The sequence below is a fragment of the Lampris incognitus genome, chromosome 6, assembly GCF_029633865.1.
Source record: "Lampris incognitus isolate fLamInc1 chromosome 6, fLamInc1.hap2, whole genome shotgun sequence".
NCBI classification, from domain to species: Eukaryota; Metazoa; Chordata; class Actinopteri; order Lampriformes; family Lampridae; genus Lampris; species Lampris incognitus.
Genome location: NC_079216.1, coordinates 43383479 through 43400657, shown reverse-complemented (window position 1 = coordinate 43400657; position 17179 = coordinate 43383479). Strand labels below are relative to the sequence as shown.

The 17179-nt window shown below is 42.0% G+C and overlaps 1 protein-coding gene across 2 annotated transcripts in view; it reads right to left on the bottom strand.

Annotated features, from left to right (window-relative positions):
- Positions 1 to 1728: 1728 nt before the first annotated feature.
- osbpl5 (oxysterol binding protein-like 5) overlaps positions 1729 to 17179 on the bottom strand; it is an 88756-nt gene continuing 73305 nt past the window's right edge. For both annotated transcript variants that reach the window (XM_056281409.1, XM_056281408.1), the window contains exons 16-23: positions 15659 to 15756; positions 11456 to 11545; positions 10523 to 10659; positions 4956 to 5135; positions 4622 to 4733; positions 4043 to 4157; positions 3781 to 3883; positions 1729 to 3642 (exon numbers count right to left, since the gene is read on the bottom strand). In XM_056281409.1, coding sequence (XP_056137384.1) covers positions 3507 to 3642; positions 3781 to 3883; positions 4043 to 4157; positions 4622 to 4733; positions 4956 to 5135; positions 10523 to 10659; positions 11456 to 11545; positions 15659 to 15756 — 971 coding nt within the window. In that variant the 3' untranslated portion in view covers positions 1729 to 3506. The remainder of the gene's footprint in view (positions 3643 to 3780; positions 3884 to 4042; positions 4158 to 4621; positions 4734 to 4955; positions 5136 to 10522; positions 10660 to 11455; positions 11546 to 15658; positions 15757 to 17179) is intronic.

Below are 17179 nucleotides of genomic sequence, written 5' to 3'. Positions count from 1 at the left end.
CCTTGACTTGTCACGTGGCTGACCGTGAACTCTGACCTAACCAGCGGAAGGGGGTGGAGCACGAAGATAATCAGTTATTATAGGTAATTATGTAATTCCTTTATGGATCCTGGAAAAAAAAATCCTGTCCTTCTGAATAGTGACTCAATTTCAGTGTGTGAAACGCCATGGGGTCATACTAACCCTATAGGATACAGTATAGACCGAAGTATTTTGATAACCTTGACTCCAAAACAAGGTCAGCCATTTCAAGCAAAAACGAAAATGTAGCCTGTGAGAGTGAAGAGGCTGGAATGAGGTAACTGGCACCAGGTAGCTATGACCGCAAACATTCCCCCAAGATGAGCCTGTTTAGACAGACCTGACAGTATGATATGCAAGGCATTCGCCTCATTATACCTCAAAAGCATGCGCAGCAGGAACGGAAGGAGGACATTACTCAAACCCTGTCTTTTATCAGAAGAGAGAGTGGTTTGAGGCTATTACGTGAAGGCGGACAAAAATGTGGCGTGTTGGTTCAGTTCGACACAAGACATGTTTGTTTTGGAAACTACAGCAAACTGACTGTAGATCATCTCCTATCTAAAATAGATTAAATAAATAAACGTGGCCAATAAATGGCAGTGTTTTGAGTTGGAAGGTACCTGTAAAACTCACATTTTATTGCAAGCTTGGGAGTTTGCCAGTATGGCAAAATTGAGGCTCACATCGCCCCCCCCCCCACACACGTCTCATCTGTCCATGGCGGGGAGGCTCCTTGACCTATGTTCTGTCGTTTCTGTGACTCTTTGTGGGACTTAGATCTGTGTGTAGCTGATCTCCTGAGCCATGTGGCTTCCATGAGACATGAAGGGGTTTTCACCTGTGCAGGCCTGACTCTCACACCTGTGTGACGGCTGAGTAATGTGGTGCCTCCAACCTCTTTACCACTTACGTCATTTGTACTCCTGGTTGGACTGTATGTGTGCTGATGTCTGGGGCCTTCCCCTCGGTCTAGCAGCTTGTCACTCATATTTTTGAAGCGGACGTTCCAGGTATTTCTTCCTTTATAGCAAGCTCATGATAGGCTGCAGTCAGCACACATGCATTTCATTTACAAGTCAAAGCTAAGTGCACACACGAAGTAAGTTATGGCTTTACAAAGCCGAAAAGGCCTCGATGTAAGAAAACTATTTTGCTCCCGAATCAAGTGCTCCCTCTAGTGGAGACCAAAAGGACAACGCACAGAGGGAAGAGTTGGCCTGCATCTTGTCTGGTACGAGTTACACAGTTACATCCTTGTTCTTCAGTGGTGGGTCTTATTTCTATTGCAATACAGTGTACATTCTGTACCTTCTCAGTTGTGGTAATGAACATGAATCTATCTGAAAAGGAGAAGAGGACTGTATGGAGATGTGTAAAAGTTCACAGCGTAACTGCAACAAATTGTAGTAAATACCAATTTTCATAATAATGCAACTTTATACTATGTTTAATAAGCTAAACATAGTTAAAAGTAGCGTTATTCGGGAAATCAGTCAAAAACAGGCATACTGCGCCCAAATCAAGGTAACCCTCTATTGGAGAAAAGACAACTACAGCTCGTATTCATGAGTTCTATCCTTATTTTTAAATTTGCAGTGACTAACAATTTGTTCATGACTGTCTCACGGCCACCTGGTTGACCTGGATGTGCTTTGGTACTCCCTTGAGGCCACAGGAAGAAGTACGGAGAGCAAAGGTCATGTTGAAATATCAATTTTTACTGTAGCATTACAGTATGCAACAGGTATGAACATAAACATTGGGTAATATCATGTTCTCTGTTGTATCATTCCGTATGACAAAAATGTCTGGCATGTGGAATACCCATGACATGGCAGTATAGTAGAAAAAATGAAGAAAACATGAAATAACATAATTAACAGACGAGTGTGAATAAAAGCATTCAAAGGGTCGACTTCTGCCTTGGTGCTCTTCAATTCTCCTCCTTTGAGGCAGATTTGCACTGGCAAAGAACCAATCTGCGAGTCCAACTTTCCAAATTTGATCCTCATCCCCAGCTGAAATCCAAGGTTAACTAAAAATGTCAACAAAGATCATCGATCTGGCTCTCTGTTGCACATCTATTATGGCTCTCTCCTTCAAAATCACACATGTACACACTCAGGAGATGGACTGTCACCCCTGGCCTTCATCCTCCAAGCTGAGTATGATCAGGAAATCAAGGTTAATCACTCAATAAATACATTCTGAAATCTCTTTTAGAAACACAGACTGTGAATGTGCTCCAGACAAATATATACAAATAGATACACTGTTAAAAAAAAAAAACCCTCATTACTAAGTGTTTACATCCTGGAACAGTCACTCTGAAATGGTGTGAGATGCTAACCCAAACCCTTCAATTATGCTTAATGCAACAATCCTCTCAGCCAAAGCTTTACAAATTCAATTTCTCCCCTCAAAATTTTCCTCATTCACTTCACCACCTGTTGATCCTACATATAGTTGATTGTACACATTAGTGTCATGGTCTAGACCAAAGCAGTGCTATGCTAGTAATCCTTCCCTCGGATGGCGCTATAGGCACAGAAATGCAAAGACACTCTGTTTATCAATCTGCCCTACTTCTGGCTCTGTTCCACTACCCTCTTTTTTCCAACAAGTTCCACTAGAAACATATGACACCTTTGTAAACAAGTACTCCGTCCTTCCGGGTTATAAATACTGTTTTTGGTAAAATCCCCATTATTAAAAGGTGGGACAGAGGGTAATTATGCACACACCTATACAAAACAGACAGAATTGCACTATTGGAATTTGCTTTTTTTTCCATCTTCATTTGTATCTGACATTTCTCTCTTCTTTTTTTTTTTGGCTTTAGCATTAAGGCCGAAAGTCTTAATTGGAAGGGAAGTTGGGAAGTTCATACGTCTACTGTAAGTACGAACACACACACACACACACACACACACACACACACACACACACACACACACACACAGAACCACAGACAGACAGACAGACACCCACACACACACAGACACACACACACGCACACGCACACACACACACATAGAATAACAGTATTGCAGGGCATCTCTATAAAAAAGACACATCTATTAGTGAAGGAATGGTGGAACATCTCCTCTGCCATTCTCCTTGATTATACGAGTTGTATTTATATTCAAAAGCGATAAATCCATTCACTTGTCATCAATCTCAACCCTCCCTTCCTGTCCAAAGTGCGTAGGTGCCGGTGTTGTTTCGCTTGGGCTACACTAGGGGGTACCACTCCTCTCTGCAGGTGACTGACAAGCAATGGCTGTGTGGTTGTGTTTATTGCTATGGTGTCCATGCTCCTCCCTGTCCAAGGCCAAATAGGACAAAGGTGACCCTTCAGCTCTGATCTAAGATCATATTTTGTGTTGAGTCTCTATCACCCTGCACTGAGTAGAGTCTATGTTTATGGACATGATGGAAGATCAGTGCTAGAGGGGGAGCTTCTCTCCGTGACGTGGTTCTCAGGTGAAGAAATAGTTGAGAAGGAGCTGGGAGAGGAGCAGAACACATAGAATGAGACAGTGATGGCCCGTTAGGGACATGCCATCCTCCGCCCCTCTCTGACGCACTAGCTGACGACTCAGAGCTGCCAGGTTCCTATGTGGGGGTGGGGTGGGCAGAGAGCGAGAGAGAGTTAGGGGATAAAGACAAAATATAAGCTATTAGAGGAACAAAGTTATTTTTACAAAGTCCTGTGATTTTGGGTTTAAATACACACTGGTGTGTGTGACTCACCTCTGGATTTCTTGCTGTGTCTTCTGTATAGAGGTGATGGAGGCCTCTATCAAGGCAATGTCCTTTACATCTTTAGTGCACCGTGCACACTGATTCAGGAACTCTGGTCATATGACAGGCGAGAGCACAGGACAAAGGTTACTTATAGATAATGAACATTTGAGTGTGTGTGTGTGTGTGTGTGTGTGTGTGTGTGTGTGTGTGTGTGTGTGTGTGTGTGTGTGTGTGTGTGTGTGTGTGTCTGGCTCTCTGAGTGCCTCACCCTCATTGTCTGAGGACTCATGCGTAGGCTCTGGCGTGGTGCTGCTGCTCTCAGTGTTTTGGCTACAGCTGGATGGCTGGCTGCTGACCTTCCTGTGTTTCCCATTCATTTCAGCCTGCAGGAGTAGCACACATTATACACCTGTTTCAGCTACAGAACAAACAGCTGGGGGGGAACAGCAAAAAAACCAAAACCAAAAACAACAGCTTGGCACTTCTTAATCCAAATGCCTTCTCTGCAGTCACCATAAAGGAGAGGTTAGGCATCACCTGATGTGACGGATAGCCAATAAGCCATTGAAGTGCTGCAGCAATCAAAACAGTTTTCACTGTGACTTCATAACAGCTGAAAGTTGGTGCAAAGGAGAATTCCCTATTGCTGAAGTGCTGGTATAGTAGTTGATATTTGGTCAGTGCAGTAACATTTTAATTAAAAATAATGCATAAATGAATTTGTATTGCTATCAGGTGTTTAGTGTGACTCGTTAAGTGTTTCAGCAAGTAAGATGTGGGAACTGGAAACATCCACCATGTGAGAGTAAGTGGGTGTGACGGTGTATATGTTGGGAGTGTGTCTGACCTTCTGCTGGCCAATCCAGGCATGGTGTCGCCGCTGTGTTTTCTCATGGGTCTGAATCACGCCGTCCTTCTCAAATTGTATCAAACAGGATTCTGTGTCCCAAGGCTGCATGCTATCAGGAGTAACAATATATATTAATGCCGTTTTGCCTGGACCTGCACATTTCATTATCGCTAAACATTTTTGAGGCCAGCTTTTTTTTCCTCCCCAAAATATTTTTCTACCCCATATCTAAGGTGTTGCAGATACTTTTTGTTTCGTTTGACTAAAATCACAAATCCTCTTGCTCTGTGAACAGATATTTTTTGAGCTCGGTTTGGTAGTGTGTCCATACTCTATGTGCTTGTATTTCCACTCTGAGGTAACAGGCTCCAGTTGGAAAAGCCGTGGGTTCCATGGTTTGTCTCCCCTCTCCTTGGCCTCTCTCCTCTGAGCTTCCTCCAGGACAAACTTCTCTTGGGTGGCCCGATTCTGGTCTCGATCCATGATGGCGCTGGTCACATGCTGCCAGAGCCTTTAGAGAACACAACCAGGCAGATAGGAGTCACACATGTAAATATAAGCTCCATCTTGATCATTCAATAAATTAAACAGTGGTCTGTGTCTGCAATTGTATGTGATATTGTGTATTGATCAAACCCTCCTGTAAAACTCCTTTCAGCCTCCCCTCACAGAGATCTAAGCAACAGTAACCGCGTCGTCCCCCACGAATAATGCAGTGAACCCCTGTTAATCTGTGACTCTTACAGCAGAAGTTATAACCTGCCCCTCCTTTCCAACGCCTTTTCCAAAGCAAAATGCACCATTCCTCCAAATTCCTAATCCAATCATGGGGGACCAAAATATTCAGCTTGAAGTAGTGATGCACTGATACCGATACCAGAATCAGATATCAGGCCAATACCAGACAAAAACTAGAGTATCTGTATAAGAGGTTTTCCCCAAGATTAAAATCCAGTACCAAAACCTAGGGATGCACAATCAGTCCTAAACCAGGATAAATGAGGGGGGTTGCATCAGCAAGGGCATCTGGCGTAAAACCTTTGCCAAGTCAATGAAGAGGATTTATAGGTTTCATTTAATGTATTGTATGATACATATATAAGTTCTAATCATCATCTAATCATTCTAATCTTCATCTAATCGTCATTTAATTGGAGCCCAATGTGAAAACGTCAATATCTTCAGAGAGGCATCGCTGTCTCCTCGGGGAGGGATGCACTTCGACCTAGGTTGCCGGCTCTAAATTGAGGTAAAAGAGGCAACTTTAGCCTCTAATTTGACAAATTTCCTGTGGTTGTGTGTGTATTTCTCTGTTGGGGGCTGTGGTGCTCTGTCTCTGTGATGATGTCTGAGCTGTGTGGTTTGTGGTTAAATTGCAAAACCGTGTATTACAGAGTGTTTTGGTGTTAATGAAAGTTTTTAATTATGTACGGTGGTGACAGAGGACTGTGGTGATTAATATACCTGTAGTAGTTTTATTAAGTTTGTGTAATTATGGATGCTGGTAACGAATGACAGCGGTGATTAGATATCTGTAGGCCCTAGTAGTGAGTATTAACTGGTTTTGGTTTGTGTTGCAACACGGTATGTGAGATTTGACGTACTTGAGGTTCTGTGTGCCGGCTGTGTCTGTGTTCTGTGTCTGTGTGTTTGTCTGTGTTGGTGGGGAACTTAAAAAAGAGGGAAAAATAATACTGATAATGATACTGCATTCATATGAAAATCTTGATCATTACAATAATACTCGTATAAATACGATTAATAGAACACATTAAATATATTTTACTGTTTTTAAATACTGGGGTGTTATGTGTATGTGTACTGGCATAGAAAAAAGGAAAAAAAGACAACAATACTATATCGATACAATAAAGTTACCTTAATATCAGACATATTTATGTAGTTAATCTCATGTAACCGTGTAATTTTTGCATTTTACATTGCGGTTATTTTTATGGGCCGATTTGTCTTGCATTAATATGTTTGATTTAAACGTGAATACCTTGCTTTGTTTGTGCCCAATTTATACAGATGTGCTGTGTTTGGTTTTGTTTGTTATATATATTTTCTTCATTTATTTTACCAGCTCAGTTGAGTTGGGAGTTATACAAATCTAGGTTTTCGCCCTTATCTGTGATCGTGTTTATAACTTATGGTCTTAATCACTGTTAATTACATTTATGCATTTGGCACTGATGCATTATGTTATTTCTTATCTCCTACCTAATGTTCTTCAGAATGTTTAGTTGTCATGGGGTTGACAAAGAAAAAAGGGGGGGGGTTTGAGAAAAAAACGACCTTTTATTTGCATTATAATATTTATTACTTACATGTTTGAAGAATGTTGGTTTATGCATGCAAGTAAGGTTAACGCTACAGTACTTAATTACAACATATTAATTTTATACTATTTTATACTCTGAATATTGTATTTTTTATACATATATTTTATATACTGTGATTTAAGGTCAATTTTGATACCCTATTAAGTGATATAGCCAGCTGTATCGAGACTATGAAGTCTCGAAGGGGGGAATGAAGAGGATTTATAGGTTTCATTTAATGTATTGTATGATACATATATGAGTTCTAATCTTCTCTCCTCTCTTCCTCTCCTGCTCTTTGTCATACATGCATACACACACATGCACATACAGACATACAGACACACACATACATATACACACAGGTATGTACACTCATACATAGACACAGACATACATACATACATACACATAGTTAGTTTTAACCAGTTTTTACATGCACACTCATGCGCACACATACACATGCACACGTACTTACATGCACACGTATATACACGTATATTTACATGCACACACATGCACATACACATACATATGATTTAAAGTCCCATGGGACCTTTATGTCTCTTCATCAAGTGACATTCACATGCACTAATGTGCACTCCAATACATATTGAATAGAACCCTCGGAAAGTTCTACACGTTTGGGGGGTGCTTAAACTGTGCTCAGAGAAAGCATCTTTGACTGTCTGTTAGACAGACCTTCCAGCTGGTACCAGTTTGTAATTGTACAATGCTGAAGAATTTTCAGTAAATACTTGGAAGAGAATCAGTTTGTGTTTTGACTTTTCCATTAACCACACATCGCTCTGAAATCCACTTTAAAGAAGAATACTTTGAATCCTCTACATCAAATATCCGGACCATAAATCAGATTTCCATACCGGATCGGTCGAGGCCCGGGTTACCAACAACCGCCACCAGTACTGTTGGCCAGCAGGGTGCCGGTGGAAAGTATGCTACTGTTGGGTGAAGGAGAAAGAGAGGGGGAAGGCATGTCCAGAGACAGTGGGAGAGGAGGAAGGGTAAGAGTGTGGAGGTGAGACTCATAACTTTGAATGTTGGCACTATGACTGGTAAAGGGAGAGAGCTGGCTGATATGATGGAGAGAAGGAAGGTAGACATACTGTGTGTGCAACAGATCAGGTGGAAGTAAGGCCAGGAGCATCGGAGGTGGGTTCAAACTCTTCTACCATGGTGTGGATGAGAAGAGAAATGGTGTCGGTGTAATCCTGAAGGAAGAGTACGTCAAGAGTGTGTTGGAGGTGAAGAGAGTGTCGGACAGAGTGATGAGTATGAAGCTGGAAATTGAAGGTGTGATGATGAATGTTGTCAGCACATATGCCCCCGCAATTTGGGTGTGAGATGGAAGAGAAAGAAGAATTTTGGAGTGAGTTGGATGAAGTGGTGGAGAGTGAACCCAAGGAGGAGAGAGTGGTGATTGGAACGGACTTCAATGGGCATGTTGGTGAAGGGACCAGAGGTGATGGGTAGGTGTGGTGACAAGGAGAGGAATGTGGAAGGACAGTTGGTGGTGGATTTTGTGAAAAGGACGGAAATAGCTGTGAATATATATTTCAAGAAGAGGGAGGAACACGGAGTGACGTACAAGAGTGGAGGAAGGTGCACACAGGTGGACTGTATCTTATGCGGGAGGTGTGATCTGAACGAGATTGGAGACTGCAAGGTGGTGACAGGGGAGAACGTCGCTTGGCAGCATCAGATGGTGGTCTGTAGGATGACTTTGGAGCTCAAGAAGAGGATGACAGTGAAGGCAGAGCCAAGGATCAAATGGTGGAAGTTGAAGAAGGAAGACTGTTGCGTGTAGTTCAGGGAAGAGCTAAGAGTGATACTGGGTGGTAGTGAAGAGATGCCGGATGGCTGGGCAACTACTGCAGAAATAGTGAGGGAGACAGCTAGAAAGGTACTTGGTGTGTCATCTGGATAGAGGAAGGAAGACAAGGAGACTTGAATTGACTTGACTTGACTTGACTTGACTTGACTTGGTGGTGGAATGAGTAAGTACAGGAAAGTATACGGAGAAAGAGGTTGGTGAAGAAGTAGGATCATCACCCCGAGAGATGAATAAAGTAGACAGGAGTACAAGGCGATACAGCATAAAGTGAAGAGAGAGGTGGCGAAGGCTAAAGAAAAGGCTTATGGGGAGTTGTATGAGAGGTTAGACACTAAGGAAGGAGAAAAGGACTTGTACCGATTTGGTAGACAGAGGGACCAAGCTGGGAAGGATGTGCAGCAGGTTAGGGTGCTGGGAAGGATGTGCAGCAGGTTAGGGTGATGAAGGATAGAGATGGAAATGTGCTGACAAGCGAGGAGAGTGTGTTGAGATGGTGGAAGGAGTACTTTGAGGGGCTGATGAATGATGAACATGAGAGAGAGAAGGTTGGATGATGTGGGAATAGTGAGTCAGGAAGTGCAGTGGATTAGCAAGGGAGGGCAGCTATGAAGAAGATGAAGAGTGGAAAGGCGGTTGGTCCAGAGGACGCATGGAGATGTTTAGGAGAGATGGCAGTGGGGTTTTTAACTAGATTGTGTAACACAATCTTGGAAAGTGAGAGGATGCCTGAGGAGTGGAGAAGAAGTTTACGGTACTGGTTTTCAAGAATAAGGGTGGTGTGCAAAGTTGTAGTACCTACAGAGGTATAAAGTTGATCAGCCACAGCATGAAGTTATGGGAAAGGGTAATGGAAGCTAGGTTAAGAGGAGAGGTGATGATTAAGCGAGCAGCAGTATGGATTCATCCCTGTTAAACAGAACTACAGATGCAATGTTTGCTTTGAAAGTGTTGATGGAGAAGTATAGAGAAGGTCAGAGAGAGTTGCATTGTCTTTGTGGATTTAGAAAATGCGTATGACGGGGTGCCAAGAGAGGAGGTGTGGTATTATATGAGGGGGTTGGAAGTGGCAGAGAAGTAAACCAATCCTCAAAAAATTATCAACAGACCAATGAGTTGCCTCTAAATGGTATGTGTGAATTTTAGCTGGTCACTGAACATTCACTCCTCTGTTATATTAAAAATATGCAATCTCAGTTAGAAATTATGCTTAAAATATGCCATCACGGGGGGGGGGGGTAAAAATATGATTCTATAACCTAACTTAAAATTTTCGATAACCTCAATCACATTCCCAGGACATTTAATCAATTTTATAATTTTTGAGGTGTTTTCCATGACTGAAAAACCAGTCTATAAATTTCCAGGCTTTCCAGGAAGAATGGGAGCCCTGCAAACTGTAATGCTGACAAGTTGTGCTTGTTTAAAGCTTGATTATCTTTTTGGCTTGTAAGGAGTGCGCCATGTTGGGCCAGTCACTGCTATTATGTAAACGCTGGAGCGCAGGGTCTGGATGCATCATTCCCCCAAGTTTCATTCCAATCGGACAAGTGGTGCTTGAGATAATGCACGTGACAGACGAACAAAGAGTGATCTATTGTCCCTACAAAGAATTATTTTACCCAAACGAAAGACTTTGTTATCAGTAACTGACTTGAAAGATTTGCACAGTGAATGAATAAATATTCAGACAAGTGTTTGGGTCTCTGTGTGTGGCCTCACCTTTCAGACTCAAACTCTCCCTGCTCTTCTAGCTGGACCACCTGTCTCTTAAGACGATTGCTGCGGACCTCTGCAGTGGGGCTCCACAGCGTCTCCTGCTGACCTGAGCGCTTCTCGCAGATAAACACCTCGCCGTCCTAATCACAACAACATATTAACTTTTACACATAAACCAAAACAGCTGAACAATTAAACCTATTATTACTTACTCATTGTAACCTTAACTATTGCAACATACATTTTATCATGTTTAAGAAGAAGAAGAAGCAGAATAGATTCCTATAGGAACACTCTTTTCTCCAGCCCCCCACTGTCAGGAGGTCAGAGTGCAAGGTCACCTACAGAACACAAATGGACTGAATTTTATATAGTGATTTTCTAGCTGCAGCAGCCACTCAAAGCACTTTACAATTAATGCCTCACATTCACCCACACACACACACACACACTCATACGGCGATGGCAGTGTTAGCCATGCAAGGTAACAACCAGCTCATCGGGAGCAGTAAGGGGTTAGGTGTCTTTCTCAGGCACATCTTTACATTTTTGCCAGGAGGAACCAAGGATCAAACCAGGAACCCTTCAGTTACCAGATGACCTGCTCTACCCCCAAGCTACTGCCACTCCACACAACAAAGCACATCTGGAGCTGGTAGTGATTCGCTGTTTGCTCATGGACAATACAGCAAGATTAATTCTTTCTAAAACGGGGCCTTGGACATGGGTCCTGTGGTTGGGCCCTAGACCTTAAAGTACTAGCTCTGCTGCTGGATACCTTTAAGTGAGAATAATTAAATACTAAGAGGAGAACAGATGGCAAAAAAAGATGAAAGAGCAATTAAGAGGGAGACGGGCAAGAACAATGGACAACTGATACAGAGTTTGAACAGGGCAGGGAGAATATGTCATGTTGAAGAGTCGTGTTGCTCTCACCCAGTGTCCATCGACAGAAGCCAGTAGCTCCTCTCCCACATGGATCTTCCCACTGATCTGGTTCACAGAGCAAGGGCCTCCAAGGAAGGGCTGTGTGGACAAGACAATATGATATAAAAAAACAATTTTTCTCAAACTGCTGTTAGCACATAAATTATGTACAAGTGTCAGATATTCAAACCATTGTGATAGCCCATTAACAAGTAGTAATTTACCCTAACTTTTCATGGACTATGAAAAACGCATGCTGCTTGTACTGCTGTGGCCCACTAGAAATTAAATAATATAAAACTAATGTCAACCCATTCAAAATGTATATTATGAATCAAATTGCTCTAAAAGTGTATTAAAAAGTCCTTAGGTAAACAAATTACTTTTACACTGTCAATACAAATAAGTACTAAAAATACCAATATCTTCTAGTGGATAAAACTATTACTGTCTCTTGTTTTGTTGTTCTCTACTATAGTATCAAAACTACACACTGCAAGAATAACAAATTCTCATTATGGAAATACAATAATACTTCTGGTATCGCAGACTTTATCAAATTGACTAACTTAAACTCTCTTTAACTCAAACTGTGCAAACCTAATACCATGACTGGTATTTTTAAACACTATCATATTAATTAGGGATGCACAGATACTAGTCTCAGATATCGGTCCGATACTGTCCTCATGTACCCCTACTTGTAAAACTACTCCAATACAACTGCACCTAATATCTGCCTAGACAATTCCAGCGGAAATGGTAAAAAGTGAGCGGTGCCTTTTTTTGCCATTGGAATGGGAAGAGGAGGAGATGGAGCCAGATAGATGATGGTCATTCCCTCTTTACATAGATGGACTCTTTAACTCCCCATTCAAACCAGCATTCCTCCCTATCAAGGATGTGCACATCCTCATCTGTAGATGGGTGTAGACTGCAGAGTCCTGGCTTGACGTGTTAGCCTTTCTGTGTTGTGCCATCCTCTTTGCCAGCGTCTGTTGGTTTCCCCGATGTACAAGTCACGGCAATCCTCCTGGTACTTAACAGCGTACTCTATATTGCTCTGTTTGTGCTCGGGGACCCGATCCATGGTCCATCCCTCATCAGGCCAGGACTCTGCAGTCTACACCCATCTACAGGCCAGTGGCCACTCTTTCAAGGATGATGATGTGCACATCCTTGATACGGAGGAACGGTGGTTTGAACGGGGAGTCAAAGAGGCCATCTATGTGAAGAGGGAACGACCATCCCTTAACCAAGGGGGGGCTAAGAGTATGTCTGTCACCATTTTACAATGCTGTGATTATAACAATTCCCCAATCATTTGTGAATAACATACATGATGACTGTAACGCTAATTAATGGTCACGGCAATTTACATATGAAACTGATCATTGGTTTTGGTCATTATGCAACTGTGCTGTTTATAAGGTTGGACGTGTAAGACTGATGAAGTCACTCAGATGAGTGATGAAACATTTCTCCCACTAAGCGATGTGTCCAGATGAACCGATTCAACTTTCTGGCATTGCACATTAAAATACAGTGCATCCGGAAAGTATTCATACCCCTTCACTTTCCCCACATTCTGTTATGTTACAGCCTTATTCCAAAATGGATTAAATTCCTTTTTTTTCTCATCAATCAACATACAATACCCCATAATGACAAAGTGAAAAGGGTTTTGTAGACATTTTTGCAAATTTATTAAAAATAAAAAAACTGAAATATTGCATGTACATAAGTATTCACACCCTTTACTCAGTACTTGGTTGAGGCACCCTTGGCAGCGATTACAGCCTCAAGTCTTCTTGGGTATGAAGCTACAAGCTTGGCACACCTATATTTGGGGTATTTCTCCCATTCTCTGCAGATCCTCTCGAGCTCTGTAAGCTTAGATGGGGAGTGCCCCTGCACAGCTATTTTCAGGTCTTTCCAGAGATGTTCAATGGGGTTCAAGTCTGGGCTCTGGCTGGGCCACTCAAGGACATTCACAGACGTGTCCCGAAGCCACTCCTTCATTGTCTTGGCTGTGTGCTTAGGGTCGTTGTCGTGTTGAAAGGTAAACCTTCGCCCCAGTCTGAGGTCCTGAGCGCTCTGGAGCAGGTTTTCATCAAGGATCTCTCTGTACTTTGCTCCATTCATCTTTCCCTCGATCCTGACTAGTCTCCCAGTTCCTGCCGCTGAAGAACATCCCCACAGCATGATGCTGCCACCACTATGCTTCACTGTAGGGATGGTATTAGCAAGGTGATGAGAGGTGCTTGGTTTCCTCCAGACGTGACGTTTGGCATTCAGGCCAAAGAGTTCAATCTTGGTTTCATCAGACCAGAGAATCTTGTTTCTCATGGTCTGAAAGTCCTTTAGGTGCTTTCTGGAAAACTCCAAGCGGGCTGTCATGTGCCTTTCACTGAGCAGAGGCTTCCGTCTGGCCACTCTACCATAAAGGCCTGATTGGTGGAGTGCTGCAGAGATGGTTGTCCTTCTGGAAGGTTCTCCCATCTCCACAGAGGAACGCTGGAGCTCTGTCAGAGTGACCATCGGGTTCTTGGTCACCTCCCTGACCAAGGCCCTTCTCCCCCGATTGCTCAGTTTGGCTGGGCAGCCAGCTCTAGGAAGAGTCCTGGTGGATCCAAACTTCTTCCATTTATGAATGATGGAGACCATTGTGCTCTTTGGGACCTTCAAAGCTGTAGAATTTTTTTTGTACCCTTCCCCAGATCTGTGCCTCGATACAATCCTGTCTCGGAGGTCCACAGACAATTCCTTTGACTTCATGGCTTGGTTTCTGCTCTGACATGCACTGTCAACAGTGGGATCTTATATATACAGGTGTGTGCCTTTCCAAATCATGTCCAATCAATTGAATTTACTACAGGTGGACTCCAATCAAGATGTAGAAACATCTCAAGGATGATCAGTGGAAACAGGATGAACCTGAGCTCAATTTTGAGTGTCATAGCAAAGGGTGTGAATACTTATGTACATGCAATATTTCAGTTTTTTATTTTTAATAAATTTACAAAAAATTCTACAAAACCTTTTTCACTTTGTAATTATGGGGTATTGTGTGTAGATTGATGAGAAAAAAAAGGAATTTAACCCATTCTGGAATAAGGCTGTAACATAACAAAATGTGGGGTAAGTGAAGGGGTGTGAATACTTTCCAGATGCACTGTAAATCAATCAAATCAATTAGTATCCACGATCCTGTGGTTAAAACGATCTACTGGGCCTCTGAATGGCGTAGTGGTCTATTCCGCTGCCTACCAACAAGGGGATTGCCAGTTCAATTCCCTGTGTTAACTCCGGCTTGGTCGAGCATCCCTACAGACACAATTGGCCATGTCTCCGGGTGGGAAGCCGGATGTGGGTATGTGTCCTGGTCACTTCACTAGCACCTCCTCTGGTCGGTTGGGCACCTGTTCGGGGGGGAATAGCGTGATCGTCCCACGCGCTACGTCCCCCTGACAAAACTCCTCACTGTCAGGTGAAAAGAAGTGGCTGGCGACTCCACATGTATCGGAGGAAGCATGTGGTAGTCTGCAGCCCTCCCTGGATCGGCAGAGGGGGTGGAGAAGTGACTGGGATGGCTCGGAAGAGTGGGGTAATTGGCCAAGTACAACTGGGAGAAAAAAAGGGGGGGGGGGCGACCTACTTAATCAATTCAGTACCAGTTAATATAGCCTACGCTTCCAAACCCTGCAAAAACAACTGCATTATCACTTGGCAAAACTCAATATGCATGCAGTGAATTGGGAAACACGGCTGGCACGCAACCACATGCAACACAGACGCAGTTGGCGTGGCAGGTAAAAAACCCGCTCTGCCCCGCCTATGTGATGCGCCACATCTGTGCCTGGCACTGCTACAGTTAGTTGTATGTTGTACTGAAATCCACTGAATTATATTACATGTTACATTTAAGTGAAACGTGTGGCAGCGTCATGTTTGTTCAGGAAAATGCAAAGTTGAATGTTAAAATGTCAGCAACAGCATCATGTTGTATATTTAATTTGTTACAGTCAGAAAGTGAGGAACAGCTGATGAAAATAAAGCATGTTTTCAAAGTCATTGTTAGAACTGTAATGGTATTATTAAGTATTCATTTCGGTACTCGGTATCGGCAAGTAACCAAAATGTAAGTACTTGTACTTGGTCTGAAAAAAAGTGGTATCGGTGTATCCCATTATTATTGATAATAATGTATACCTTTAATTTGAATTCCAGCTCTGCGGCACATCTGGTTTTTTCACACTCAATGGTGATCTTCCCCCCCAGTTCTAGTGTCATTGTACCATACAGGATACCTACAGGAGACACAGATAGTCATGCATTAGACTGAACAGTACATACAATCCATGAACATTTAAAACAGGAGATACAGCAAACAGAGGAATCCTCTATGTTCCTGCTCCTTTTCAACTGAAGTAATAAGTCATATCCATTACATGGCTGGGGTTAGGAGTATGCTGTGCCCACTCACAGATACCACATTAGTTGACTGAAAAATGTTGAAGAAATACATGTTAATTTAGTCTTAAAGTACATTGAGTATGTACAATTCAGGGCCGTAACCTGACAGATTCTATCCTTATTTCTGTCTCTCAAACAAGCCCTAGTCTGTGGCCTGAGCAGAACATAGAGCAGAGGGAGATGTTATTCAGTTTCTACAACAGCCTGAGTCTGGCTAAAACAGATGGTCACATAGGGTGAGTTGCTCAAATTACATGTCATGGATGACAAACGTAGACCAATATCAAAAGAAAAGTATCATGAGGGAGAACAGAACCAAGAAGGACTTTAAACAAACATCTTTTGAACTATTTTTCATTTCTGTCTAAACATACTATGATGGTAAAAAAATAAGTCACAGCATAATAACTAATAATACTAATATAAGACAGTAATGTGCTCTAATGGAATGAATAATGCTTATAATTTTCTAAGAGCTCAATGACAATACGTATATCTGGGGTAGTGATATCCAAGCATTTGAATCACATTGTATCATCTCGGCAACCAGGCATCTAACATTGAACAAGCTTCTTGAAATTTAGGAGTCATCTTGTACTCTGATCTAAATTTTGAGAGGTAGTTCCAAAAAGTTGTAGAGTTTTGCTTCTATCAGTTATGAATGATCTCTTATATTTGATCATTTCTACCCATATCTAACTTGGAAAAAGTCATTAATGCCTTTATTTATCCATGACTATGCTGCTTTAATTCTTCGTTCTTCTGACTCACACTGAAAACTCTCACTTCCTGCTATTAGTATGAAATACAGCAGCGAAGCTTACAACTGGAACAGAGGACAGATCAAATAGCTCCAATTTTTGCCTATCTTCAATGGCCACCTTTTAATTTCAGACTTTATTTTGGGATCTTTAATGATTACTTTTAAAACTATTATATGGTTTCGCCTCATCTCAAATTATAGATATCTTATCTGTGTACAAAGAGACATATTCTTTGATGCACAGATGAAACTAATTTGAAAGAGACAGAGCAACTGAAATCAGAGCCCCTAAACTCTGGAACAATCTCACTGAGGAAATTAAATTATCAACCTCTGTATTCTATTTTAACACTCAAAAACCGACTCCTTTTTATAAGCTTGCATTTAAAATGTAACATCATAGGGGTGGTTTAATTATAATAATTTTAGTTCACTTGCTTTTTCTGTTTTATTACTATATTATTGTTTCTATTGGCATTATTAGTATTAAATGA